The sequence below is a fragment of the Gallus gallus genome, chromosome 4 (assembly GCF_016699485.2).
Source record: "Gallus gallus isolate bGalGal1 chromosome 4, bGalGal1.mat.broiler.GRCg7b, whole genome shotgun sequence".
Lineage (NCBI taxonomy): Eukaryota > Metazoa > Chordata > Aves > Galliformes > Phasianidae > Gallus > Gallus gallus.
The window spans coordinates 53221630-53247616 of record NC_052535.1 but is presented as its reverse complement, the minus strand read 5'-3'; the positions used below and the strand labels follow the sequence as shown (position 1 = coordinate 53247616).

At 38.8% G+C, this 25987-nt stretch overlaps 2 protein-coding genes across 31 annotated transcripts in view; one reads left to right on the top strand and one right to left on the bottom strand.

Moving 5' to 3' along the window:
* LOC107051715 (adenosine deaminase domain-containing protein 1) overlaps positions 1-25987 on the top strand; it is an 81042-nt gene that overhangs the window by 4911 nt on the left and 50144 nt on the right. For 25 of the 30 annotated variants that reach the window (XR_005859396.2, XR_006939122.1, XR_005859380.2 and 22 more), the window contains 8 exons: positions 230-353; positions 550-720; positions 1829-2055; positions 3416-3653; positions 4142-4274; positions 5144-5295; positions 9502-9658; positions 11186-11252. Coding sequence is in view for 3 of the 30 variants with exons in the window: in XM_046940634.1 (XP_046796590.1) it covers positions 230-353; positions 550-720; positions 1829-2055; positions 3416-3653; positions 4142-4274; positions 5144-5257 (1007 nt within the window). In the remaining 27 variants the exon portion in view is untranslated. Of the gene's footprint in view, positions 1-229; positions 354-549; positions 721-1828; positions 2056-3415; positions 3654-4141; positions 4275-5143; positions 6527-9501; positions 9659-11185; positions 11253-25987 lie in introns of those variants that run through there. The other 5 variants (XM_046940634.1, XM_040699597.2, XM_420624.8 and 2 more) reach the window with 3 other exon arrangements.
* On the bottom strand, positions 12136-15187 carry IL2 (interleukin 15). The gene is made up of 4 exons (NM_204153.2): positions 14984-15187; positions 14837-14875; positions 12970-13107; positions 12136-12556 (listed from the first exon to the last, which is right to left on the bottom strand). Exons 1-4 carry the CDS (start codon positions 15125-15127, stop codon positions 12446-12448), a joined length of 432 nt encoding a protein of 143 aa, NP_989484.1. The 5' UTR covers positions 15128-15187; the 3' UTR covers positions 12136-12445.

The window sequence follows — 25987 nt, the reverse complement described above, 5'->3', positions numbered from 1 at the left end:
TAGGTGATGCCCATCTGCAGACATCAGGCCAGGTGCTGAGTAAATTGCCCCATGGCCAAAGAAAACCAGAGTAAGTTGTAACCAGAGCACCAGTAAGGCTGTATAGACCAGTAATCCCTCCTGTGTGTCAGTTGTTCGGTCTTCATTTTGGTACTTACTTTTTAATTAAAAACTCTGTGTTTTAACTGACTGACTATTGTGTTTTATCGCATGTATGTTTTCTTCTTAGGAGGAGAGCATAAAGTCGTAGCTCTAGGAACAGGAGACTGTAATTACAGCAATGATTATTCACCTGAGGGAAGAGTGGTGCACGACAGCCATGCCATCGTTACTGCACGACGTTCTCTTCTCCGGTGAGGTTGTGTGTACAAGTTGGTACCACTACTTTTGCAGCCAGTACTTCTCTGAGAGTAAATACAAGTACACTTGCATTTCTTCAGTGTGTCCCTTTGAGATTATTTTTGAATCAGTGTAAATGAAACGTGAATGTTCGTGTATTTTTAAACAGTTTCTTATCTCTTTACGCCTGTTGTCACCGCTTCGTTTTAGATATTTTTATCGACATCTTTTGCTGTTCTATAATGAAAATCCAGCACACAGAGAGCAGTCCCTGTTTTGCACAGCACCTGACTCGAAGCTGCTTACCCTAAAGCGGAATATAAATATCTATCTCTATATGAGTCAGCTGCCAAAAGGATCTGCTCAGATAAAAACACAGCTGTAAGTACCCAGGTATTCTCAGAGGTACTGTAATGGAAAGTTAATTTGTTTCAGTGACCAGCGGGAGTGTGAAGAATATGCACTGTTATGTGTTTATAAATAGTGGGGAAGTCTCTGCTGAATTTCTTTGTGTTTTGAAAGCATTAGAGTACAGAGTGGTGGTGGTAAGCCTAACGTGTGGGTACACAAAACTTTTATGTGGGTTATCATTTCAGAATGTTACTTTATTACAGATTATCTAACTGCCTATCAACCCCTGCTCTGAGATGGTGTTAATTTCTGCATTGAGGAAGCAGATGTGGTGGCTTAATGTCATCCTCTGCACCACAGGGCTAGGCTGTAGTCTTGAATTGTGTACGGTATGGAAAGTGTGCGAAGTTGTTCTGCTTGGTGGGGGGGTGGGAAGAGGTAATGAGCAAGAGTTGATGAGGCAAATAGACTCCCATGCTTGCCTCTATACTTCCAGCTTTTGTTACATTCTTGAAATTTTAATAGTTTCAAGGTTTAACTGAAGCAGTCAATGGCTTAACCTAGTTGTTATGAGCAGTGTTATTTTGTTCTCTCTAGTAGTGGTATGGTGGTTCATGTCCTTCAAACTTTTACGGTCAAACTTCTTCATATGTGGAAGACAGCTCGCTTCTTTCATACTGTGTTCTGGAGCTCAGAAAACAGAGTTAGCAGGCTAGGCTAGAAGTTGTAGCCAGTTCATCCCCAGTTGTGCTGACTGGGGGAGCCTCTCCCACTAGAATTGCTGAAGGTTTTAGGTATTTTTTGTTTTTTTTCTCTATCATAACCTGTTCTTAGAAGGTAGTAGTTAATGAAACTGGATGCAGTTTGCCAGCTACTTTGTAGTAGCTGATTGATCACACATTCTGTGTTATTTTTTCCTCTTGCTTTTTGTCCGGTCTGGTCAAAGAGACAAACTCTGGGAAATGCTTTCTTCTAATGCAGCAGATTGGCTTATGTATCAAGTGAGTTAATTTAAGGGTAGGTTTTTAGAAGGAAGTTACTTATTTAAAAGTGGTTGGGTGTTTGTGGAGAAACAGCTCTTTATAATAATCTCTTGGAGTACTTCCTCACTGAGATTTCTTTTCTTATCTTACTGTAGATGTCTTAATCCACATTCTCTAGCTGCTTGCCAAGCTGCTGAAGAACTATGTCTTCACGTTGCTATAGAGGGCAAGACTTATCTTTCTCTTTCTTGTCCTTCTAAAACTGTGAGAGTAATCAGTATGTCCGCTAGTGACAAGTTAACAAAGTGGGAAGTGGTTGGCGTTCAGGGAGCACTGCTGAGTTACTTCATTGAACCGGTTTATATCAACACTATTCTTGTAGGTAAGCTTAATAAACTTCAATCTTTTTTCCACATTTTCATCTTCAAGTTTGATTATATTTTATGATAAAATAATGAACTGAATGAAGTTGTTTCTTTAAAGAGCTGCAGTTGTTTGTTTGTTTTCCAAAGAGCTGTGGAATGCTTTGTTATCACTTACTTTGGAACTGCCCTAATGTAAAACTCAGTCTCATTCTTTTGTCATTATGTTTTTATTTAGCTACTGTTTTATAACAAATAAAACGTTACATACTGAGAAAGTATCAAATAGCCGTGATGAATGCTGTGTTAACTAATTGGTCAGATATGGTGACTTCAGGGTGACAGCGGAGTCAGCTAATGGTAGAAATGAGCAGTGGTGAAAGAACTTTTCCAATACAACTGGAACCATCAAAATGCTCAGTTTTGCCCCAGGGGAGCTTAACAGCTCTGTGGGAGAGTCTTGGGTGTTGTTTTTTTATTTCTTGTTTCTTTAAAACATTTGTTTTTTCACTAGTTTGTATTGGACATTGCAAACAGATGTCTTGTTGTGGAACAGAAATTATCAAGGTGATAATGAGTTCTCAGGGTTTTGGAGCATTCAAAAAGACAGTGCTGCTGTCAGGAGTACACATTTCTTTGTGTGGTGGAATTAATGAGTATTATCTTCAAGGTTTTAATCTCTGAGCACTTGTATTATGAGGCTTAGTACACAAGTCTCTGAGCCCCCCCTGGCATTGAAGCTGTAAGCACAGAACAGCTGCCTGGTGGGTGTAAGGAAGTTTGGGCACTCTTACTTAAAAGAAGTGATACAAAAGCTTCTCAAGTTCACTTAAGTGTTGTTCAAAGTAAATAATAATAAATCTATAACGTTAAATAGAAGAGTAACATATTATATGAATATTCCTCTAAGATGCTAAGGACCAAAGCATGTTTATTTGATAGATATTTTATGACTATTCCTTGAGAAGCAATGGACCAAATAAAGTTCATTTAAGTAGTCAAAGTGTGTAATGGAAATCTGCAGTTCATTGGTTTCTGCTGTAAAAGCCTAAGAACTTCTCTTGAGTAAGATGTGTTTCAGTAAGGACAAATGTTGAGTCAATTCAGTAGAGTTCTGTTTTAATGGTGTTCCAGCGAAAAGTTACAGAGTAGTAATTACTTTGGAAAGGAGATATCCAATGAAAATAACAGTGCTTCTAGAGGGAGAAAAGTCAACTTTTGCAAAAGGAAAAATACTGGAACTGATTTTTCAAGTGAATTTTTTTGGGAAAGAAACTAATGTAACAATGACCAATGGAAACAGGTGGGTTCTTGGCTGCTTTATTCATTTATTTTTTGTTTGTTGATGTAATTGCATGTGATTGGGTTTGTTTTTATTAGGAAATGGAAATTGCAGGAGTTTGAAAGGGTTAGAAATAGCTATAAGACAACGTATCGACGATGCACTCACATCAAAGCTTCCAGTGCTTTACGTGGTCAACAGATCATTTACTTACTTGGTGAACACTGTACAACCAATTCAAGTGAACGTGAAACAGAGGTCTCTTAGTTTGAATTGGACATTGTCAGATGTGCAGCTGGAGGTTGTGGATGGGCTAAATGGAAAAGTCACTGAAAGGTCAGATTTTTTTCCTTATTCCTTACATTGAAAATGCTTAGCCACGTTGTTCTGTGCATCTGAATATTTAGCTTTTAATATACATGTAGAGGCCACAGTATAATCCAAATGAGGGGGATTCTTCCTTGCGTTAAATGTATGCATCCTGTATTTAGACACAGTTTTAGAGATCTTTCAATGACATACCAGAATACAAATTAATATATCACGTGTCCTAGTGAATGCTTAGCTTGTCAAAATACATGCTACCAAGTAGCATCAAAGTTCAGATGAATTCCAGTTTGAAAACTGTTCTTGGTCATCTTATTTTGTAATTCTCTCAGCTGCTGACTTGTATCTGCTTTGCTCATTCAGAGCAGAAGCAGCATCATGTGATTGCATTCACAAAGCGCTGGGGCAAAAAAGAAAACCACCCTGTAATGATCAAAGCAATATAGCTGCAATGTATTTCTTACTGAGTTCTACTGTGATCTTTATTTCACCTATAGTTCGCCATTCAAAAGTGGCTCTTCCATGGCAAGCCGCCTTTGTAAGGCAGCGATGCTGAGCCGTTTCAAATGCCTTGCTGCGCGAGCAAAACGAACTGATCTGCTTCAAGTTGCCACGTACCGTGAAGCTAAGGTGAGCTAGAAAGGGAGGAAAAGTTAAGGAGGTCTCTCAATGGCTGCTCTCAGAACTGATTCGGTTGGCTGGGGTGACTTTCTGTATTGCTTTCTTGATTTGCATGAGCAAGTGGATTCCTTTATTGCCTGTAATTTTTGCATGGGAACCTCTGAAATGGCTGTTTTCAAGTAAAATCAATCCACTGTGTCTATCTTGACACGCTTCCTATTAAAATCTTCCATCCTTTGCCTCAGGATAGAAAGACTAAACATTTTTCTCACTGTAAGGTTAGTTTCATACTGGAAAATTCTTGTTTCATTTTGAAAAATCACAGTTTTATATTCACTTCATACGTAGGTAGATAATTTTTCTACTGTGAAGGATTTTTGTGAGAGAATGGTGAATTGCATATGAAACTTTTTGGAAGCACTTTTTTTCTTTTCAGAATATTCTGCAGGTGGATTTTTGCATGTGTGCTGTTTCATTTTTCCTAATAAAGGTTTTGTAAAAACTACTTCAAAGCAGAATGGCTTGTTAATTGACAGCATGTTCACCATATGCTTAGATTTGCATTGAACAACATTGACTGTTCATTATTTTCTGTCTTAAAGATACGATTGGATCTGAAGAGATGTCGCAAAACATACACATTGTATTTAATAGAGGAGTCCTTCCATGCCAGTAAATGATTGAATGTACCAAAATGGGATGTTTTTAGATTCTGGAACATTTTCCATCCTGTCAGCAGTGAAGGGAACTGTAAAATTTGTAGGCTTTGCTGTCAGCAAGGCTTGTTCTTATGTGTATTATATGGTAGTGTTAAAGAATGCAGATCATTGTAACCATTATACTCGAGATCTTTCAAGATGCTATTTTTTCTCTTTCAGGTCAAGTCTAATTTGTATCAGGAAGCTAAAAAGTTGCTGCACAGCTACTTAGAGCAACATGGTTATGGATCCTGGATTGTGAAGTCTCCACATATTGAACAGTTCACTGAATGATGGCAAGATGGATTGTATATGGAGTCCGTTTTCCTTTGGTAAAATGCAATACTAATTAGTAGAAAGTTTAGCTGTTAGTAAGGTGTTTAACTGTTGGGTTCATGTTGGCAGTGAGAAAATCGTTGAGCATATGTGTCCAGCCTGCTGGTTTTATAATTTTGTTGCCCTCTTTTTCTTGTTTAATAAAAAATGAAGTTTTGTTCCTTGCATTTACTATGCTATGTATCTTACATGCAACACAAGGAAGTTGATTTTTCACCTGTGGCCCAGGTGAGATAAAAGGTTGGACACCCGCTACATGTTGTAGAGCTTCCTACTGTCAACTTAGTTATTAAACTGACTGTAACACTGAAGTTTTCTCACAGGCAGGAGTATGTAACAGCATTGTGTGTCTGTTTTGTTTTGCCTCCCAGCATCACCTCATTCCCTCCCCACACTGTGGAATCACATACGTGCTTTTCCTGTTAGTTGGCTGTGCCTCAATGTTTTCATATGCCTTTTTCATAACTATGTTTTTGGGGGGGAAATCAGTAAAGGTAGGACTTGGGCAATAAATAGATAATTATACCTGTGTGAGTGTTACTTTAAGAAAGCAATAGTGACCTGTGCTTTACCTGTGGGTGTCTTCTGTTGGATATGATTTTTGTTTAGCATGGATTCATCATGTGGCTTGTAATTTACAACATACTGTTTGTGACTGAGTGGTTGGAAGGTGGTCTTTGTACTTAATTATCAAGCTGTTACTCAGCTGTTTTGTGACAAGCACTCTCTTCACCAGTGAGTTTAAATCATTATAAAGATTTCAAAGCTGTAAATAAAAATAGTATGCTGTAGAAGTCACCAGTAACAAGATTCCTTCAGTTTTTGGGGTTTCCTTAACAGCTGTCGGATGCAATCGTAGACTACTTGGATGCCTTCTCCCACAGAATACTTATTTGGAGTACTTGTTTGTCCTTGCAAAGTTGTGTCTGTATGGAACAGTCGGAAAAGTGTTGCTTATTGAGAGGGAAATTGCTTCCTTGTAAATTACCATAACATTACGGTGACAATTTGGTAATGTTTGGGTGTTAACCATCATTGGTTTTTTTCAGACTGCTTTGTGTGTTGTGAAATACTCATGTACTGATGCTAGATTCTGTGCTGTCTGTTTCCTTTTTTTTTGTATTTCATACAAGTTTGGGAAGCTGTTATGTCAAATTTTTGTATATCAGTAACAATTGAATTTTGGTTTCTTATTGTAAGATGATTATAAAACAAGACAAGACTTGACAGTGGTTTTTTTCCTTGAATGGCTTTCTGACTAGCAAGTTGAATCCCTACTGAAGACAACCTTACAGCAAAGTTGTTTTTTTTTTTTTCATGATACTAAAACTCTTTTTTTTACGTATTCTTGACAGTCTGTTAGTGTTTTTTGTACTTCTGGAGAGTTTCTTTATATGGATTTAGACCTTCTTTGGGACATGACCATGGCTTTTTATGTTGTTAAGCTAGAAGCCTTAAATATGTACAAATTACTCTGTTTTCTTTGTGTACTTGAGGCATTTTATTAATTGAACAGGAAACTGAAACTTCTGTGAAACTTACAGTGCTTTTTCAAGGAGAGAAATTCTTTTGTGAGTGGGATCTCACAAAATAGTAAGCTGTGTATGATAGCTGTATCCTTGAGACATCACTTGATTACAACAGCTGGACTCAGGTTTTTATATCTAGACTGTTATTTTGGAACTATGTCTGTTAAGGGAAAATGGGTCCTGATATATCCAAGCATATATCCAAACTCCTGAGAGGTAAGATTGCTGGTACTCCTCCTGGCATGAGGCTGAAGGGGCCTTTCTGTCAGGCACACACATGCAGAGCATGTATATATACCCCCTATAGCCAGCCCCAACTGGCAGGTTAGAGCACTCTTATGAAGACAGCACTGCTATCCTGTGGTTAAGAACTCAGCTGCTGGCTCTCTCTGGTCTTCTGATTAGAACATGTCTACGTACAAGGTGGATTCCTCCAGCAACTAGGTTGAGACCATGTTTGCCCAGTAGCTGTGTGTGGTTTCTGGACCTGAGGCTAGAGCCCTGGGCCACTTGCTGATACAGGTTGCCGCATGCAGTCAGAGGCCTGGCTTGTACTTCCTACCCCCTCTGTGTTCTCACCTGTAGAGATACACAATCAGATAGCTGACTAGGACTCCCCTGTTCCCAAAGCTCTTGTCCCTAGAGCTACAGTGGTGGTCTCTTACCCAGAATTGCACCTTACATCCCCACTCAGAACCCTCTTGCTCCCAAGCCTCTTTTCCTACTCACCAGATCATCCTATTTGTTTAGTGCCAGTGATCACAGGGTTAGTTGCCATGTGCACACAGTGGCACTCTGACTACTTTAGCACTCAGAGCCCTATACATGTACATACAGACAGAATAGAGAGGAATGTGTTAGCAAGGAATTGTATGGGATTGGACAAGACCAAACCACACAGGTGTGCTGACTAGCATACTATTTAAGTGACTGGCCGTTTGTATCTCCTTATCTCTAAGTTTTGCATACTCATCTTTCCTAGGTCAGCTAAACGGCTCTGCTTCCTCCTCCTAGACATCCCATTATTAAGTCCTTTGCAATCCTTGAATGCTCCTGCCCTTCATCCCAGTAATGGTCCCACCCCCTAGACCTGGCACGTCCAACCCACAGCCTGCTGTCTGCCCTGTGCCATCATGACAGTGGCTCTTCCCCACTGAGGCCTGGTCTGGCCCTGGGTATGCTTCCCTGGCATAGCAACAACCGAACTCAGGTGTGTTAACACTGTTTCGGCTGTAACTAGCACAAGGGGGGGGGGGGGGGGCACAGAGCACTGCTAACTCAAATTACAGCAAATAATGCATTTTGATAGACTGGCTAAACACAGTCCTGTGAACAGTGAGGAACATAAATCCATGCTCTCCATTTTGGTGAAGGAATTTCAGAATAGGTTTCAAGATGGCTGAAAAGAATAGCTTTTTTTTTTTCTGTATATTTGTAATTTCATTTTTGGTTGATGTAAACGCATTACCTGCAAATTTTCAAATGGAATGTATAGAGTTGCAATTGAATATTCAACTCAAAGACCATATCTCTTTACCAGATTTTTATAAGATCTGTCGTACCAGAGAAAAATATCCTATACTTCACCATCACACCTTATTCGTGTAATTGCTTTTTTGGCAGTACATACACTTGTGAGCAAGTGTTTTCAAGGTTGAAGTACAGGAAGAGTAAAATTTCATTTAAAAATCCCTAATGAGCACTTTGGTAAGTTACTAAGAATTGCAGCCGCTGCTACTGAGTCAGGCATTTATGCAGCAGTTTCACAAAAACAAATATCCCACTACTTTTATGGTTTTGTTTTAATAAAAAAAGCATTAAAAGTAAATTTAGTTATATGCATGGACCACATTTAGTATTCTGTGTGAGGCTCAAGACCATTGCTCTTCATTCAGTGTTGCCCAGGCAAGCCAAAATGTTGGACACCCGTAGGTTAGAGTATGGATGTGCAGCCCAGTGTTGCACCTGGGATAGAGTAATGCCAGATATGGGCTCACATGGGAGACAGATGGCTGGAGCAGCTCAGCAGAGAGGGACGTGGGGGTGCTGGTGCCACCATGAGCCAGTGGTGTGTCCTGGCAGCCAAGGGGACAAACAGATTTGTGATGTGCATTAAGCACAGCATAGCCAGTCAGTCAAAAGAGGTGATTCTCCTGCAATATTTAATATTGATATGGCCTCACCTTGAATATCATGTGCACTTCTAGGTTCCACAGTATTAAAAGGATGTTAAGGTCCTTGAAAGCATCCGGAGGATGGCAAGAAAGCTGAAGGCATGTCCTATGAGGAGAGGCTGTGGACACTGAGTTTGTCAGCTTTGGAAGAGGCTGGGAGGCGAGCTCACTGCTCTCTGCAGCTCTCTGAGGAGGGAAAGCAGAGGGAGGTGCTGGGCTTTGCTCCTGGGTACCAATGGCAGGATCAAAGATGTACTAGGGAGGTTCAGACTAAACATTAGGAAACATTTCTTTACTGTAAGGGCGATCAAACTCAGGAACAAGCTTCCTGGAGGTGTTCAGTGCCCATACCTGTCAGTGTTTAGATGTTTGGACAGTGCCTTCAGTGATAGGCCTTAGTTTCTGTTTAGCCCAGAAGAGGTCAGGGAGTTGGACTAGGTTGTCTTTGTAGTCCTCTTCCAAATGAACTAAACTATTGTGCTGTGTATATGCTTTTTAGGAAATGCATAGTCATGAAATATCAAGATAGAAGTAAGAATCTAGAAGGCCTCGTGAGCACGAGCACCACCAACACAAACAGCTTTTCTGCTACGGCTACCTTAACCAGCTGTGTGTTTCAGCAGTCTTTGTAGTGAAGCAGATACTCCTCTGAAAAGGTAACTTGAACTTGGAAATGCTAGGCAGGGTTCGAGCCAGTCAGAAAATGTAGTTTTGGAAATCCACAGCAGAGCATCGCTACCGTACAAAAGTGATGTTACAGTCCCCAAAACTAACTCCAGTATTACCAAAGCCTCCATTTTCCAGCGACCTGCATCTCTCTCAACTGCAGCCTGACTCCAAAGCAGTTTGTGCAGACAAAAAAACAACAAAGACTTATTTACAGTTTTATACTGCATGTGTTTCATTCCTAAAATCGTTGGTGATTCTACCTTCCCTATGACTGTGGGATAAGAATCTCTTTATGGACCTTTTTTTATTTCTGGAGTACTGGACTGTTACTACCTTACAATTACTGTTTAACACTTCTGTTTAGGGACTTAGAAGAGGTGTTTGTTATTCCATTTCTGGTGTCGGACTGTATGGATTGATCCCAAGGTCGGTTCTACCAAATCTTTAAAATTGAGGTCTCTCGTGCTAAAGTGAATGATAAAGGAAACCCTATTTCGTAACAGGCCTATGCTCAGTAAAAACTGCTCCTGTACCTTCTTTGTGATCGCTGGAGGCTAGGTACCTACACAGATAAACATTCACAGTGTTGTACTGGAACATGTTTGTCTGCTAAGCCACATGTTACGTGTGAAGCTGTTAGTTCAGGGAGCTGCTTTCTGCTGTAGATTAGAGGTTTTAGATGCCACAGATTTAAGAGGTTTAGAAGTTTATTAAGTAACCCAATGAAAAATATCAAATTAGAGATAATCTACAAATATATCACCGTCAATGAGTTACAATCGTGTCATAGTATGTTCTTACAACTGTAAAAGAATTCATTTTCAATCATGTAAACTTGTTTATTTGCTACTGAACTGTAATTTGACTTCTGTTCTCTTCTTAATACTGAGGTTTCAGGCAAGCCTCCCCTACACCCCAGCTTCCCACACTAAGTTTTTTTGGACACAGACATAATGGAGAGTCCAGCAGGTGTTCAGGGTGTTCTCTGGATTTGGCTGTGCTGCTCAGTATCACTACTAGTGATCTCAACCTTATTTGGATTAATTGCTGTGGTCACTTAAATGTGGATGGTCTGGCAAGATTCTGCACCCTGAAGTTTATCTGCAGCTGGTAGTACTCAGTAGTCAGTCAGTACTGTTCAGATCACACACTCCCAGATGCTTTTAAGACTAGTCTCTCTTTGATGCTATCTTATAGGCTCAATGCTTATTATTGTTTCACTCTTTGCTTTAAAGGAGATTATTTTTAATTTTTTTATTTCTTTTTTTTTTTTTTTTTGGCTTGCTGCTTTTAAGAATTCATCCCACGAAAAGGACAGTGTGTACAAAAATGTAGCGTTATGTAAATACTGACAAAGGAGAAATAAATTTATAACAGTTATTTTCTGGTTTCTAATCTCGCTGTATTTAGGTCTTACTGTTGCTACAGGCTGTCGCTTGGAAAGCAACTGATTGAGAAGAGGGTGGGGCTGATCTCTTTGTGGCTAAGGTGATTGACAGTATTTTACTTTTCAGAGCCATCGTGGGTGGGGGCAAAGCACTTCAGTGTGGAAAGAGAAGTAGAGCAACAGATACCGACGCTGTAAGTATCCTCTCAGTTTTGGCAGAAAGCTAGCATTAGTGCTTATTTTCTCTTCACAGCATTCAAGAAAACTGCTGTGTTTTCCATTGTTAGTCTGTTTTTAAGTATGACTTGAAATACTCCATACCACACCCACCAGCAAAACACATCAAAGACTAAATGATAAAATGATAACTGTTGTAGTATGGCTTACTTTCATCAATTACAATTTGCATTGCTAGCATTTAGTGGTGGTTTTGGGGTTGTAAAAGATGCTCTTCTTAGTTGTTTCCTTCTGCATAAATCTTAGAATGTCACATGACTGACTCCATCTTCATTTGAAGCACATTTCCGAGGTTCCACAAAACATTTTTGTGAATACTTAATGCAGTACGTGTTTGCTTGGATTTAAACGTTAGTTATCAATTTTATGTCAGTCATTACTGGAAAGATCTGGCTATGTAAGTGTTCTGGGATGTGGGTACCTAAGTTACTTGTGTATTTATTATTTCAAGTGCTTAATTGTTTCAGTTGTCTCTGGAGATTTTTGAGAACCACAAATTTTGCTTGCAGCATGGAGGAAAATAGTCCTGCAAACAGTATACGGGACTGTGTAGCTAAGTAGAACAGGTGGTTTGGGATTCTTTCGGGGCAAGTAATTTGGTACTCTTGCATTTGTTTTTCCATGATGTACCTTCTGCTGTATGGCAGCATAATCTGGTATTTTATATTAACTTTCAGAAGCTGGGAAGTCCTACCTTAGCTGCAAGTGTCTTGAGTATGGTACCTGAACACTTGCATACTGGTAAATGTTGTTGGCTTTTTAATTATATATATTTTTTAAGCAGGTTAATGAGACACCAGTGAAAAACAGTATCACTTAAAAGGAAGACTCTAAGCATGATTTTCATATATTACTGAAATTTATTAAATGTCATCTAGAAGTGACTTTTAAAAATTCTTTCAGTAAACACATATCACTTTACCGACAAAGTGAGAATCAATCAGTTTTCCAACGTACATTTTGAGCCCGTAGGGCTTACAGAAAGGATCAAATATGATCTTAGAACAGACGTCATATCACCCAGACTAAGAGCATACAGTGGTCCCAGAATGGACAGCAGGTTAGTTAGCCACGGGATAAAATATATAAATTATCTGTAATTAAATAATTAAATAAATAACATAGCAGTAAAATAAAAATGATTAGTTGCTTATTTTTGCAGATATCTCACAAAGTTGGTCAGTTCATGGAGAAAATCAGGAAATTTTTTCTTGTTGTTAGCTTCACAGATCTTGCATTCACTTCCGGTGTGATTTAGACCCTGCAGTACAATAAATTTGGTTAATTGGTGATAGCTCTCTTGCCAGATAGTTTTAGAGTCATGAATTTATGGCATAGTTTTCTGAACTACTACTTATGTAAATAATTGCTACCCTTCTAAAAACACTGTAAGGTGACTTACATGATTTAGCAAAGAAAACAAATCTCATACTTCTTAAAATGTTGACTTGTATAGTTAGTTTGGCTCAGAACTGTTTTAAAGTTTTGGATTTTCATGCAAGTAGATGTTGTCAAGTAGTTTGACATTACAGGATTTTTGTGCAAAATGCCATATTCTTAAGCAACCATAACACAAAGGCCTTAAGGCAAAAATAAAAGACTGATTCTGATGTTCTTTTTCATTACTGCGGAAACACATTTGTTTTTAACTAACTGACCATAAAGATTACCTACCGTAAGACTCTTGAGGTTCTTTTCGATATTTTGAATAGCAGTTACAAATTCTTCTTTAATTTCAGTGTCATCTTCAGTTTCTTTCTTCAGAGTAACCACTTCTCCCAGGTAACACTGCAGAGTTTGCTGGGTGCACTCCTAATACAGTAATCAAAGTCAATACATATTAATATATATATAGTATTTATATAAAATATTTCTGCCAGTCTCTCCTGCAGTAGGGACACGGGAACACTTAAGTAGGGACATATAAAACGTTCTCTGAAAAAACTTGATTTTTTTTTTTTCTTAATTGCCCATTGCTTTTTTCCCTGTATGAGGAAGGAATTTGATTTCCCTTTTATACAGTACATAGTTCAATTTTTCCCTCCAAGTCACATTATAAGATTCTACAAGTGGCCTTAGTGTCTTGTAGCTTTTGAAATGTAGACAATCTTTACAGGATATTTTAAATGATGGAACATCTCTTGGGAACATGAAGCTGCTGTATTAGCTCTTAAACTGAGCATTTTTTCCAGTTGTGTGGAAATCCTTTGTGTGGAAATTAAGAAAAGAGTTACCAGTAAAGCCTCTATTTTACAGTGGCAATCTTCAATAAATGCACTTTGGTTCCTTTATGTAATGCCTATATCTGGTCTTGCAGTTGAATGTCATAGAAGCACAGAATTGCTTGGGTTGGAAGGAAGTCCTTATAGACTATCTCATTCCAACTCTTTGCCCTTGGCAGGGTCGCGTGCTACCTGACCTTGAGTATGGGTACATCGCTTTACACATCACTCTTAGAAGCTCTTTCAGGCACTTGGTGATAGTATGCTATTAAATCGGCCTTACACATCTGCATTTGAGCACTGGAGCTCTGAGATAGTTACATCTTGATCTTGCCAGCATAGAAGAAAAATGACTCAGATAAGGAAGTGGTTGCAGAATCTGGTTTTAAATCTTTACTCAAACAAAATTTCTGTTATGTGAGAATTCTGTTGGATTAAAAACTAAATTAAAGGCTCAAAGTAGTTAACTTGCATAAGTATCTCAACTACTTCCCAGTAACAAACAAATTGATACTCTTGCTAGCTGCTTGCACACTAAATTAGAAAAAGTGTACAGGTCAGCAACCTGTCAATGGTAAATAGACTGTGATAATGCTGTGCTTAGAATGCTCCTGGACTCAGGTATGCAGCATTTTAGAAAAAAAAAAAAAGAAACCACAGTGACGGTATTGACATGGAACTAAGTCTTGCATATTTACAGAACACCTTAAAATAAGAATTTACAGCTAAATATATCTAGGATGAGTTGGTTACATTTTACTTCTGGAAAGAGGTAGTTAGAGCATAATTAAGTTTCATTATTGATGGGATGTGGGAGATTTGTAACTTGTTAAACAGAACCAACTACTGTCTCTGCATCTGGTTTTGATAAAATATGGGTATTTTCCTATGGATATTGCTGCATTTAAAAAGTTTCTAACCCTTCATTCTCAGAATTGTTCTTATACTAATGTTGATACAACAGTATTGCCTCCTGCAAATATTATACAACATATAAATGATTCACAGAACATTTTTTTTTTGTGAATTGAACTGTGTGGTAAGCAAAATGAATACGGAGGATTAGTTGTATGTTTTGTATTGCACAGACGAAGAAAGTAATATCATTCATTATCTTGTTAATGTTTAAGAATATAAATCAAAGGCAGAAGTGTATTTTAGGAAACCATCCTACCCTCACACTGAATTCAAGCACCTCACATTTGCTTTCTATATTGTCCCTTCTGATAAGTGAATTGTTTTGGTCTAAATCGATAATGCATCATTTTAAAGTAGCCATATCTTAGAAGTCCTTCTGAAAACAAAAGGCTAAAGCTCACCTGGGTCTCAGTTGGTGTGTAGAGCTCGAGATGAATCTTCTGTAGAGAAGAGGGAGGAAAAGTTAATTTTTGAAGACAAAATGCATTGATAAAATAAGTAGAAAACATTAGCAGAAAAGAATTGATAGAGGAAAACCATCCACTTACATTCTTGATATTTTCCAATATTTCTAAATCCTTTATTAATGTTTGAAGAGTTTTCCATTTTTCTGATGATAGAGATGCTCCATAAGCTGTAGTCATTAGCATTGCTACCGAAATACAGCCAAAGATCAGTACTTTGCACATCATGGCAGTGTCCCAGTTATCTGTATGCTGGTATTCAAATTGTGATGTACAATGTGAGGTGATAAGTTGTCATTAAACTGTTTAGTATTTATACTCTTCTTTCTGGGGGGAAAAAGATGGGGGCGTCATGTAAAGAAGGTTTTTATTACACATTTTTTCATGTGCTCTACCTGTATGGCAAGAATCATTACTTTTGTTTTTCCTCCCCGATGACACTTTGGAATTTTTTTACTGCGAGAGGGATTTTACCTACATTCACTGGTGTAAGAGAAGCCCACACTCACTTTTGGCGCTCACTCTCTCTGTGTGCTTTTTGCATGAAACACTTTTTCCCTCTTGGGCTGTCCCACTCCCCCATAGAATATGCCATACAGTGTACTGCTGACACACAAAATGTTCTAAAGATGTGTAAGTTAACCACTATGTCTACTGGTGTATGTTTGTCCTTCTGCAAATCCCGTGGCATCATTTAAGCACAGAAGAAAGACATACTCTCACTTTACTAATTGTTGTTTAAACAACAGGAAGAAAGTTGGCTTCCTGTCTGAAGGTGGTTTTACCTGTCATCGTTTGCAAAGACGGTTAAAAGCAGCTTAGGTGCATAGGTCAGTCTTTTATATCATCAACTTTAAAATGTGTATGAAAAAAAAAAAATCCATCAGGATTCTTTGTTTTGGGATGTTTAACCAAGTTTTCTGTTCCCGTATGTCTTAATGCCATTCATTTTTCCTTGTGCGTACCTTTCTCTTCTCTCCAGCTTAAAAATATTTACAGATTTTCATACTGATAGCAAAACCACTGCATGTTGTGGTGTGTATTGCAGTACTGAAGTTGAGAGTCAGCAGTCGCTTGACCTTGGACTCTTGCTTAATATTACTGCATTGTTTTTCTTTCCTGGTTCAAAGGTCTGCTCGCTGATATCTTGGGAATGCTATGAGCAGTGTTTCAAAATCACGGTTTTCTTCACTTTGCGCATAGTTCTGAGCCACATACTCCCCCTGCTGCCCAGAAATCTCTGTGTCAAAAACGGTTTTTATGCTCATTGCATTTTTCTGCTTAAGCCACATGGAATAATTTCAGGTTCTGTACACTGTTGTGGGTCTACGTGTTGTAGCATTCAGAATGAGGAAGACTGGGTGGGTGACTACTTCTTCATCCGTTGCTATATGTAGAAACTAGATGTGAAAATCTATTTCGTAGGTTCTGACCATACAATATAAGTGGATGGGGCTGGGGAGAACAGTGCTGTCCAACCTCGGAATATGCTTTTGCTTGGGTCAGGGTTAGTCCATTACTGTAATTGTTTTTATTAGTGCCTGTGTAACTGTCTGAAAACCATAAAACTGGTGTTAATCAATAGTGTGATCCCAGTACCTGAATAACTGAGTTTTCATTTCCTAGTTTTGAAATAAGTACAAACATTTAACGTGTACAGTCATACAGAAGTCTTAGTAGCTATTGTAGCTTGCAATGTGTAGTAGATGTTCAGTTTGCAACCTTTCCTGGCACTGTATCTTTTATCTCATCTATTTATTCCTGATAGCAATTAATTTCAGACCGGAGTTATGACTGCAGAGGTGAGCTGCTGAGCAATAGGTTTTTTTCTCTCTAAGGGTGCTTGTACAGTTTGGTCATTTTATTCAAAGATTTGAGGTTTTTGGTTTAACGTACTTTGTACAAAGTGTTAAGAAATACCTAAATACTGAGCACAAAACATGTCTTTATTGATAATGAAATTGGAATTGCTGCTCACTACTTTTAGTGCTATTCGGTCTTAGCTGTTCTGTAATGTTATAGAGACTTCTCACCTGTTTATAAAGTAATCCTGGAAATTCACTTGGAAGCAGTCTGAAGCCTCTCTGAAGTAGTTCTTAGCATTGATTAGAAGTCGCTCCACAATATTTGTGGATCTAGAGAGAAGAATGTTTGTCTTTCTTGTTGCACTGGATTTTTTATACTTTCTGTAGTACTTGTGCCTAATATAAAGAAGAAGGGCTCATTTTTTCTTCTGGAAATTAAAGTAAATGAAATCAAGATTGCACTGACTAAACCTCTGGTATGCATTATGCATGCCTTCAAAGTCTGGAAAAGTTTTAACATAGGATCTGGTACTTCTCAGTTTTGGCTCTTATTCTTTTGTGTATCTCTAAACTGAAAGTTTGCTTTTTCTTGTTTTTTTTTTTTTTTTCCTTGCAAACTTGATGACAGGTGAATTTTGGAGAGAAGTTTTGGTTTCATTGAGGTATTAGACATTTTGTTCATCAAGGTGCTTGCCTCCTTTCTCCATCACCAGAACAAAGTAGCATTCAGCTAGAGTCATCGTGTACAACATGTTTGGTATATTTTAGTTCGTGTGCAGGAGTTTTTCAAACTCCTACTTCAGTAGCATGCTTTCACAAGATTAGTGTCAGTGAGAGTCATAGGAACCACAGTGAAGTTTGACTCTCTTGCAAAGGTGTTAACTATCAACTTGTGATCACAGACTGTTGTTGACTTAACTCTTTAAATGTTTTCCTGGCCCTCTTCAAATAATTTTGAAAAGTTCAGATTACATTCATGTTTACAGATCTCATACTAGGCAGTAATCACTAGAAGAATGTCTTTATTATTCTGTTTGTTAGGGAAACTCATGTAAACATGTTGAAGTAAAGGTTTGGATAAAGAATTGAGTGGTAGTTGTTCTTCATTTGATCTTAAGCCCTCAAAAAGAGCACCTTCTTTCCTTCTACGGCCTTTTGTCAGTCAAGCCACAGTAGAGCTTCATGATCCAGCCTCCATTTAAGAAATGGAGAACTAATTCTATGAAAGGAGTTCAGTCGATAACAAAAGAATAGAAGCTTAAAAAAAACCAGAACTGAAGCGTATTTTGGTACACCGTGTAGAATGGAGCACTTCCTTCCAAAAAGTCCCTGTGATCCTGACACTCAAAATCTCTAAGCTATTAGACAGGTGGCTGCTATATTTCCTGTTGAGCAAGAACAACTGTAACAGTATCAGTTACAACCAGTAATCTGTCTGTCCTTGTTGCAGCATGTTTTTAGTAGGTACTAGCAGTAGAACAATTTTCAGATGAATACAAGGGATTCCAGAATATGTTGATACTTAAATACGAGAGAGAGTTGCTGTCTGTGTTTATAAGGAAAGGTAAGAAAAGACAGGAGAAACCATGAAACGATTTTCTTGTATTTCTTGATTCTTATAGGATTACAGTTTTCTGATTCACTAGTGCATATGATAACATCTTCACTGGGACATAAAGGATGAAGGAAAGTATCCTTAGATACTTAGAACGTAGAACAGGATCGAATGAAGCAAGGAGTGAAATAGAAAGTCCGAAGTTGCCATATTGGATTAGAACAGTGGTTTTAGTTAGATTAATATTATTCCTGATTAGGGCAAGTACCCACTGTATCAGGTGCAAAGAAATACACCCAAAGGGAATAATTCTTCAAGGAAAAAGTGAAATAATGTTTCCTGCAAGAATGTCAGTTGTAAAAACAACAACAACAAAAAAGCTTTTGGCTTTCCAAATATAACAGATCTGAACATAATTAGCAGTTGGCAATGTTTCCTCAAAACCTGTTTTGAAGTCATTTTTCATTGAAAGGATCACAAACAGTTCTAATAGTTATAAACTAGCCTTTCCTTAGGGAAAGTAAATTACCAGACTTACTGTTAGCAGTATGTTCTGATCATCCATTTCTATCAGTATATGGAAAGCAGACAAAGATGATGGTGATTGAGGATCTTCAATGACTAGGAAAAAGCAAGAGCAACAACCAAAACAAAAGATGGAGATCTAGAGTCTGGTCAGTGTCACCACAGTCCCTGGACTGGTAGGAAATATGTGAAGCTGAATAGAAGCGGAGTCCTGTGCCTGGAACAGAATAATGTCATGCAACAGTACTGGCTGCGGACTGACTGGTTAGGGAGCTGCTTTGCCATAAGCAAGCTGGGAGTTCTTGTGGACAAGTTGAACAAGTCAGCACTATGTTTGTATCATGTCTAGAGCTGCTGTGTAGGGTTTCCCTTCTCAGAGATGCTCGAAAGCTATCAGGTGGCTGGCTCTGGGTGACACTGCTTGAGCAGTACAGTTGAACCAGATGGCCTCCAGAAATCACTTCCAACCTCAGCCATTCTGTGATGAAGATTAATGGCATACTGGACTGCATTAAAGAGCTTAGTCAGGAAATCAAGGGAAGTGGCAGCTCCATGCTCCACACTGTTCTCCTGTGGCTGCGTTTCAAGTCATGTTCTGGGCTCCCAGAACAGAAGAGACACTGATAAACTGAACAGAGTCTAGTGGCTCAGAGATACCACTGTGATGGTTAAGAACCCATGATGTATGGGGAGCAGTTGAGGGAATTGAAGTTTCTGAGATTGAACAGAAAGTCATCCTCTCAGTCTCTAAAAGGAGATTATGGAGTGGATGGAGTGGGGCTCTTTTTGTGGTCATGCAACAAAAAGACAGGACGAACGATTGAGGGTTGCAGGCAGAGGAATTCTGGGCTCACAGTGGAAAAATACTCAAAAGGAGTGCGTTTGCACAGGAATTATGTGATTAATCTAGGTGATAATTTAGGTGGTTATCCATGGGGGTTGTGAGATCATGGAATCATCATAGAATCCTATAATTGTTTGAATTGGAAAGGGCTATTAAAAGTTATCCAGTCCAACTCTCCTGCGGTGAGCAGGGCACCTTCAGCTAGATGAGGTTGCTCAGAGCCCCATCCAGCCTGATCTTGAATGTCTCCAGGGATAGAACATCCACCATATGTCGGGGCAACCTGTGCCAGTGCCTTACGATCCTTACTGTAAAAAAACAACTTCTTTATGTTCAGTGTAAATCTCCCCTCTTTTAGTTTGAAACTATTTCCTATTGTTCTTCATCACAGCAGCCCCTGCTGAATGGTCTGTCCCCTTCTTTATTATAGCCTCCCTTTAGATACTGAAAGGCCACTCTCATATCTCCTTGAGGATTTTTCTTCTTCGGGCTGAGTAGCCCCAGCTTTCTCAGCCTGTCCTTGTAGGGGAGGTAGAATCATAGATTCATAGAATCACCAAGGTTGGAAAAGACCTCCAAGATCATCCAATCCAACTATCCACCTACCACCAATATTTACCCACTAAACTGGGTCTCTTAGTGTCATATCTAAATGTTTATTGAACAACTTCAGGGACAGTGACTCAACCAACTCCCTGGACAGCCCATTCCAGTGCCTGACCACTCTTAAAGAGAAATTTTTTTCTGATAGCCATCCTGAACATTCTCTGATGCAACATGAGGCCCTTCCCTCTAGTCTTATCACTGGTTACTCAGGAGAAGAGGCCAGCCCCCTTCTTGCCACAGCCTCCTTTCAGACAGAGCTTGTCATTCATTTGCTCCATGTAAAACTTCAAGCTGTTACAAAGCATGGTCTTACACAACTTCAGGAAAAGACTTTACCATGCCAGTTTCCTAGCCTTCTGGCAGGTACCCTGACACACAATACCATTTATCAAGCCTCTGGAAGTCTTGGCCTGTTTGTTGTAGAGATCTCTTGTCATGTGGTTACTGGGGAGGCATGTAGGCTCTTTTTTGGCTTGTATACATTAACAGTTGATGGCACTTACTAATGATCCCACTAACGGGTTTTCCATGTATGCAGAATGGCTAATAGGACTTTATGTCAGCAGATCTTCGTGTCAGTGTGCAAAAATGTGCATATGGCAAAGATACTTACAGGTGTTGGAGTTGCTACAGAACTTTTTTAGAGCAAGAATGTGAAATGGCTAAGAAGTCAGGCAACAGAAAAGGGTAGATGTTGCCCATTCTTAACTTCTCTCATTTAATTGTTGGCCATAGTAAATATAATGCAGTTAGGGCATTGCAATAAGAAGAGTGGCAGGAAAAAGAAAATCTTCTTTTCAGAAAGTAAACTTAGCAAGGTTATGAACTTCAGTGCTTGTGTTTCCATTGTAAGGTACAATTTGGGGTGACTGCAAGACAGTGAGAAAATGAATTACTTTGATAGTTATAGACTAATATAGTCTGGTAAGTAAATGTGATTAACAAAGAGTAAAGGTTGGAACTGCACCTAATGCAGGTTAAGATGGTATGCTGTATCTGCAGATGAAATTGTTTAATTTTTGCAAGACTTCTGTGTGAACTTAAATGGATTCTTTCTGTGTAGCTATAATCTATGCTCAGTAAGTGTAGCATACGTTCACAAGAATGATCAGTCCTGTTTGTTTTTTCCTCTTGGAGCCAAATGGATTTTTGTAAGAACAGTCTTCACAGTGAACATTGCCACAAACAAAACGTATGTCACCAACTTCGTTTTAGTTGAATGTACCCCAAGCCTTCTGAAAGTGTTCCCAGTACACCCACAAAACAATACAAGTGTTAACCTCTACTAGTTTTGTTTCACACTTCTTTTTAAGTGAAAATCTATAGAGACTGATACGAACGCACTGCTGATTAGACTGTTCTGTGAATTTGAGTCACTGATTTTTTTGGCATATGTATGAAAAACTGAATAGGTCCTTCAAGTCCTTGTTCTTTGCAATTTCCAGCTGGATTGTGTGTTCTGGACACATATTAGTTCTCTGTTTGAGCCAAAGGAAAGCCAAATGTGAGGTGTTAGGAGGAAAGGAAATGAAATCAGAGCACTGTTGTTGAATGGTGTTACTGTGTGTTAACTGTTACTGGCGTAGTGTGATAGGAAGGAGCTATGGAGTGAAAGTGTCACGAGCTATCTCTTTGTGGAGATTTTTTTCTAAGGTTATTATATAGTTACTCCTTGTGATGTAAACCAGCTCTTAAATTCCAAGGTGATGCTATAGGTACTGTATACTTTTAGGAATAGGCACTGGTGACACATAAAGTGTTTCACAACCAATACAATAGCCCTGGTGGACTTAACACAAGGAGATTCTTTATTGTAGCTGCAAAGAAACTGGAATTTGGCAAACAGTACATAGCTCATTGGTACAATACTGGTTTTATGTGTGGACTGGGGAAGGTCACTTAAGGATACTGCTTGTCTGGGCAGCCTGTGCCTGTGCTCGATCACCAGCACAGTACAGAAGTACTGCCTGATATTTAGACAGTGTTCCAGTTCATGTCTATTGCTTCCTGTTCTGTCACTTAGCACCACTGAAAATAGCATGACTCTATCCTCTGAGGTAGTGAGAAGTGATTGTATGAGTCTCTTCTGAAGTTCTAAGAACTGGGTAGGTGCACCTGAGTGCAAGAGGATGTTCAGAAGTTTGGAACTACGTGGTTACTTGCTTCTGCTTTACTTCTAAACTGTAAAATGTGCAAGCCCAGAGTGCTCTGTACATGCTATGCTTCTTTCTCCTTTTTTTATTTGCTTGTTTTTGTGAGTTTTTTTTGATAGTGTTTTTTCTGTTGTTTGTTTGTTTGCTTGTTTTGCTTTTTTGAATGTAGTGCAGTAGTAGCTAAAGTATGGTATTTGCTGAGGAAGAAATTCATCTCTTTAAGTTTTTGCTATCCAGCGTCTCAAAGAAGTGCTGCACAGTGTTGTCTTTTTCTGCCAGTGGATTAGAAATTAATTAATCAGAGGAACAGATTGATGAAAGAGTAATCAATATCAAATGTGTCTTAAGCAGAGTTCAAGGCTTCCTAAGAAGAATTCACGCATCCCATTCCTGGAGGCATTCAAGACCAGGTTGAGTGGGGCCTCGGCCACCCTGATCTGGTGGGTGGCAACCCTGCCCATGGCATGTGGATGGAACTGGGTGGGCTTTAAGGTCCCTTCCAACCTAAGCTGTTCTGTAATCTCCCTGCTGTTAGTGATGCGCAGGTCAGGGAAACAAGGAGGCTGATCAAATGAGGAGGCTGTGGATCCATTTTCATTTAGCATGGATGGTGTTTAAAATTCTGCCTTGCTAGTATGTCCGTTTTGTCCCAAACACAGCATGTGAGGTTTGTGGTAGTTCTTTAATCTCATCATAGATAAATCCACTTATCAACTTTGAAAAAGAAATGAAATTTGCAATTGGTTTCAGTCGTCAGAGGGGAAGCTTTAAGGAATATTTAAGGCAAATTTCCATACTACCTGCCTGGCATGACTTGAATTTGAACATAAAAACAAGAGGAAAAAAGTGCTATTAGGAAAATCAGCGGTGGGTTTCAGTGGCTGATTCAGAGCTAAGGAATATTCCTGGTTCTTTCCCTTTCACTCATGTTGAAAATTCATTCATTACTAATAGATGCAGCAAAACTACTAGCTTTTGTCCTAAAACAAATGCTGTAATTTGCTGAATGTCATGCATCTACTGTGGTTTGAGATTTTTTTTTTCCCCACATTTAATCCTGTTGAGGCACAGTAATTCAGTATGTGATTTGCTTAAAATCAGTGGTGTCACAAGTGTTTTGTTTCTTTAGAGAAAAATCACCAAATTAGTTGATTTGCTATAAAGTCATTGGGACAATGATCAGAGCAAAATTTTTGCACTGCTAACGGTCTCAATAATTAGTAAAAGTGTTAGCACTGAGCCTTTTTTAGGTAACACTATAATTGCAATAAGAAGCTGTGTATGTACAGGGAGTTATTTCTGAGACATTCTGCTTGTGCCATAATGGTTAATGTTTTGTTGTTGTTGTTGGGTTTGTTTGTGGTTCTATAAGCATACTGATGAGCTTTTCAAGATGAACATCTCCTTACAATGAGATGATATGGAAGCTGAAATTTCACTCAGCTGTTTTTGGAGAGCAGGCAGAAGCTAATTTTTCTTAGCTGTTCTTTGCATGACTTGCATTTTGGAGTACTCCTCGTATGTTGACTGAGAGGTACCACCACACTGTGCATTTCTGGTATGATGCAAATTACACCTTCCTCACTAGGATTCCATTGGATTAGCTGATGTTAAATCGTCTTTGTTCGACCATTCTCAATGTCATGGGACTGCTTGTATCATGCTAGTGCTGAGAGTTGAAAAAGGTAACCCCAAATCTTGGTGAATCAAACACCAGAAAAAGTAAATATCATTATTTTCTAGCTGTGATCTTTTTGGCAACGGAAGGGTGGGAGGTGGTGTTTTCTGTTAGGCTGATGGAAGCAGACTCACTTTTAGGCAGAGTCCTTTCATCAGATTTTTGTTCACCTGTACCTGTCTGTGTGAAATTTTGGGCAGATACTGAAGGCATATTGAATTTAATCTGTCGTAAATTTTGCGTATCCTTACTTACAGAACAGTTAATGCAAATCAGAAAGGGTGTTTATCATCATTTTCAAATTCAAAGCTTCTTTGCATGCTTTAAATGGCACTGAAGTTTTTCTTTCCAGATATGTTGGCTCTGTTACACAGTCCTGCACTGTGTAGTATGAGAAACACTTTGTGCTAACCTTGGATATCTGGAGTCCAAATCTGAAGCAGGAAATATCTGCTCTTCTCATTTCACTTTATCTTATCTTGCCTTTGTGTGTTAGTGTCATTTTAAAAACAACTACTTTTAAATAATACAGCCTTAAAACACAACAAAACTATATATATCATATTGAAGAATGAATAATGCAGCTTTGGAACTGATCTCTCAATTTTTTGTAATCAATGAACAGTCATGATAACATAGGCATAAGAGAAGGCTGAATCTGAGGAGGCACTTCTGTTAGTTCCTGCTGTGCAGCCCCACTTTGCAGAGCGTTACTTGGTGTTTAGCAGTCCAAAGGGACAAGTATGTTGTAGGCATGAGATTTTACCAAACCATCATCATTTCTGTTTGTAACCTTATTTCAGCAGCTTCATTTCACTGTGGTCATTTCTAGCTGTAGAGGTGCTTATGCACTCATAATCATTTCTTTTGATCCTTCTTCCTTGGATGCCTTTTTAATGTGGGATAAAAGTCTTTTTTTATCTTAAGACTCTTTAAAGGTCTGCCAAAGTTGTTTACCATTACTTGTACTTTAGCTTTTTTAGTGTGATTTCCAGTGTGCTCTGAGGTTAGGAGTAGTCACTGTACTCTGTTCATAAAGCCCTTAGGGTAGCAGCAACTTGGGCACAGAGGTGCTTTTTGAAACAGCCTCTATGCTGAATTTGATTTGTTATCTATTTGGACAGTTGTTAGCACGCAACTGTGGGAGGTAGGGGTATTTGGTGCCATGTCATTAGAGAAGTTGATTGATTCACACAAGAGATTTCCACAGTTGCATGGAGGTCATTCCCTACTTCTTTTCTGGAAGGAAATAGTGTGTGTTTTCCTATGATTTTTTTTTTTTCCTTCCTTTGTTCACAGTTTTGCTCTTTTGCAGCTTCTCTGTGACCCAGCTTCCCTTGTTTCCTGGGCTGAGGAAGCCTTTTGCTAAGAACAGGGATAGTAAAAGGGATCTGTGTCACTCTTACCTGAGTACTAATAAAGTGCAGCAACAGAGCAGGAGCACGCGTTTGTGGGATTGAAATAAGATTATCATGTCTGAAATCTAGAACAGAGACTGATGTGAAGTAGTTGGGTTAGTTAGCTTTGTGTAGTGTTATTTGCAACCTTTGTGCAAACAAAGGGGACAGTTTTGGTGCTGAGCTGGAGCAGAAGGCTAGGATGTATCCTCCTAGCTACACAAGGCTTAAAGATGACTACTACCAAGTGATTCATCAATGCAGGACAGCAGTATCTAGGATATGTTTTGCAGCTACTTCTGGGGAAAGTAGAAATTATGTTTAAAAAAAAAAAAAAAAAAAAAAAAGACAGTCAGCTACCTCAGTAGAAAGTTACACAGAGATCATACATCACATATTAAGTCCTGTGGTAACTTTAAAAGAATGCATGCCTCTAGACCTGCATGTGTGTCCTAGCCACATCATGACCTCATACTGTGCAAGACCTTTATGTGCGTCACTTTTCCTCCTGTACCTTGGTTTTCT

Excerpts from the sequence above, each read along its gene's own strand:
- IL2 (NM_204153.2), bottom strand. The coding sequence starts at position 15,127 with ATGATGTGCAAAGTACTGATCTTTGGCTGTATTTCGGTAGCAATGCTA. Across the intron at positions 13,108-14,836 it reads ACACACCAACTGAGACCCAG|GAGTGCACCCAGCAAACTCT; the intron begins GTGAGCTTTAGC and ends TTACTGTATTAG. Across the intron at positions 12,557-12,969 it reads AGAACCTCAAGAGTCTTACG|GGTCTAAATCACACCGGAAG; the intron begins GTAGGTAATCTT and ends ATTGTACTGCAG.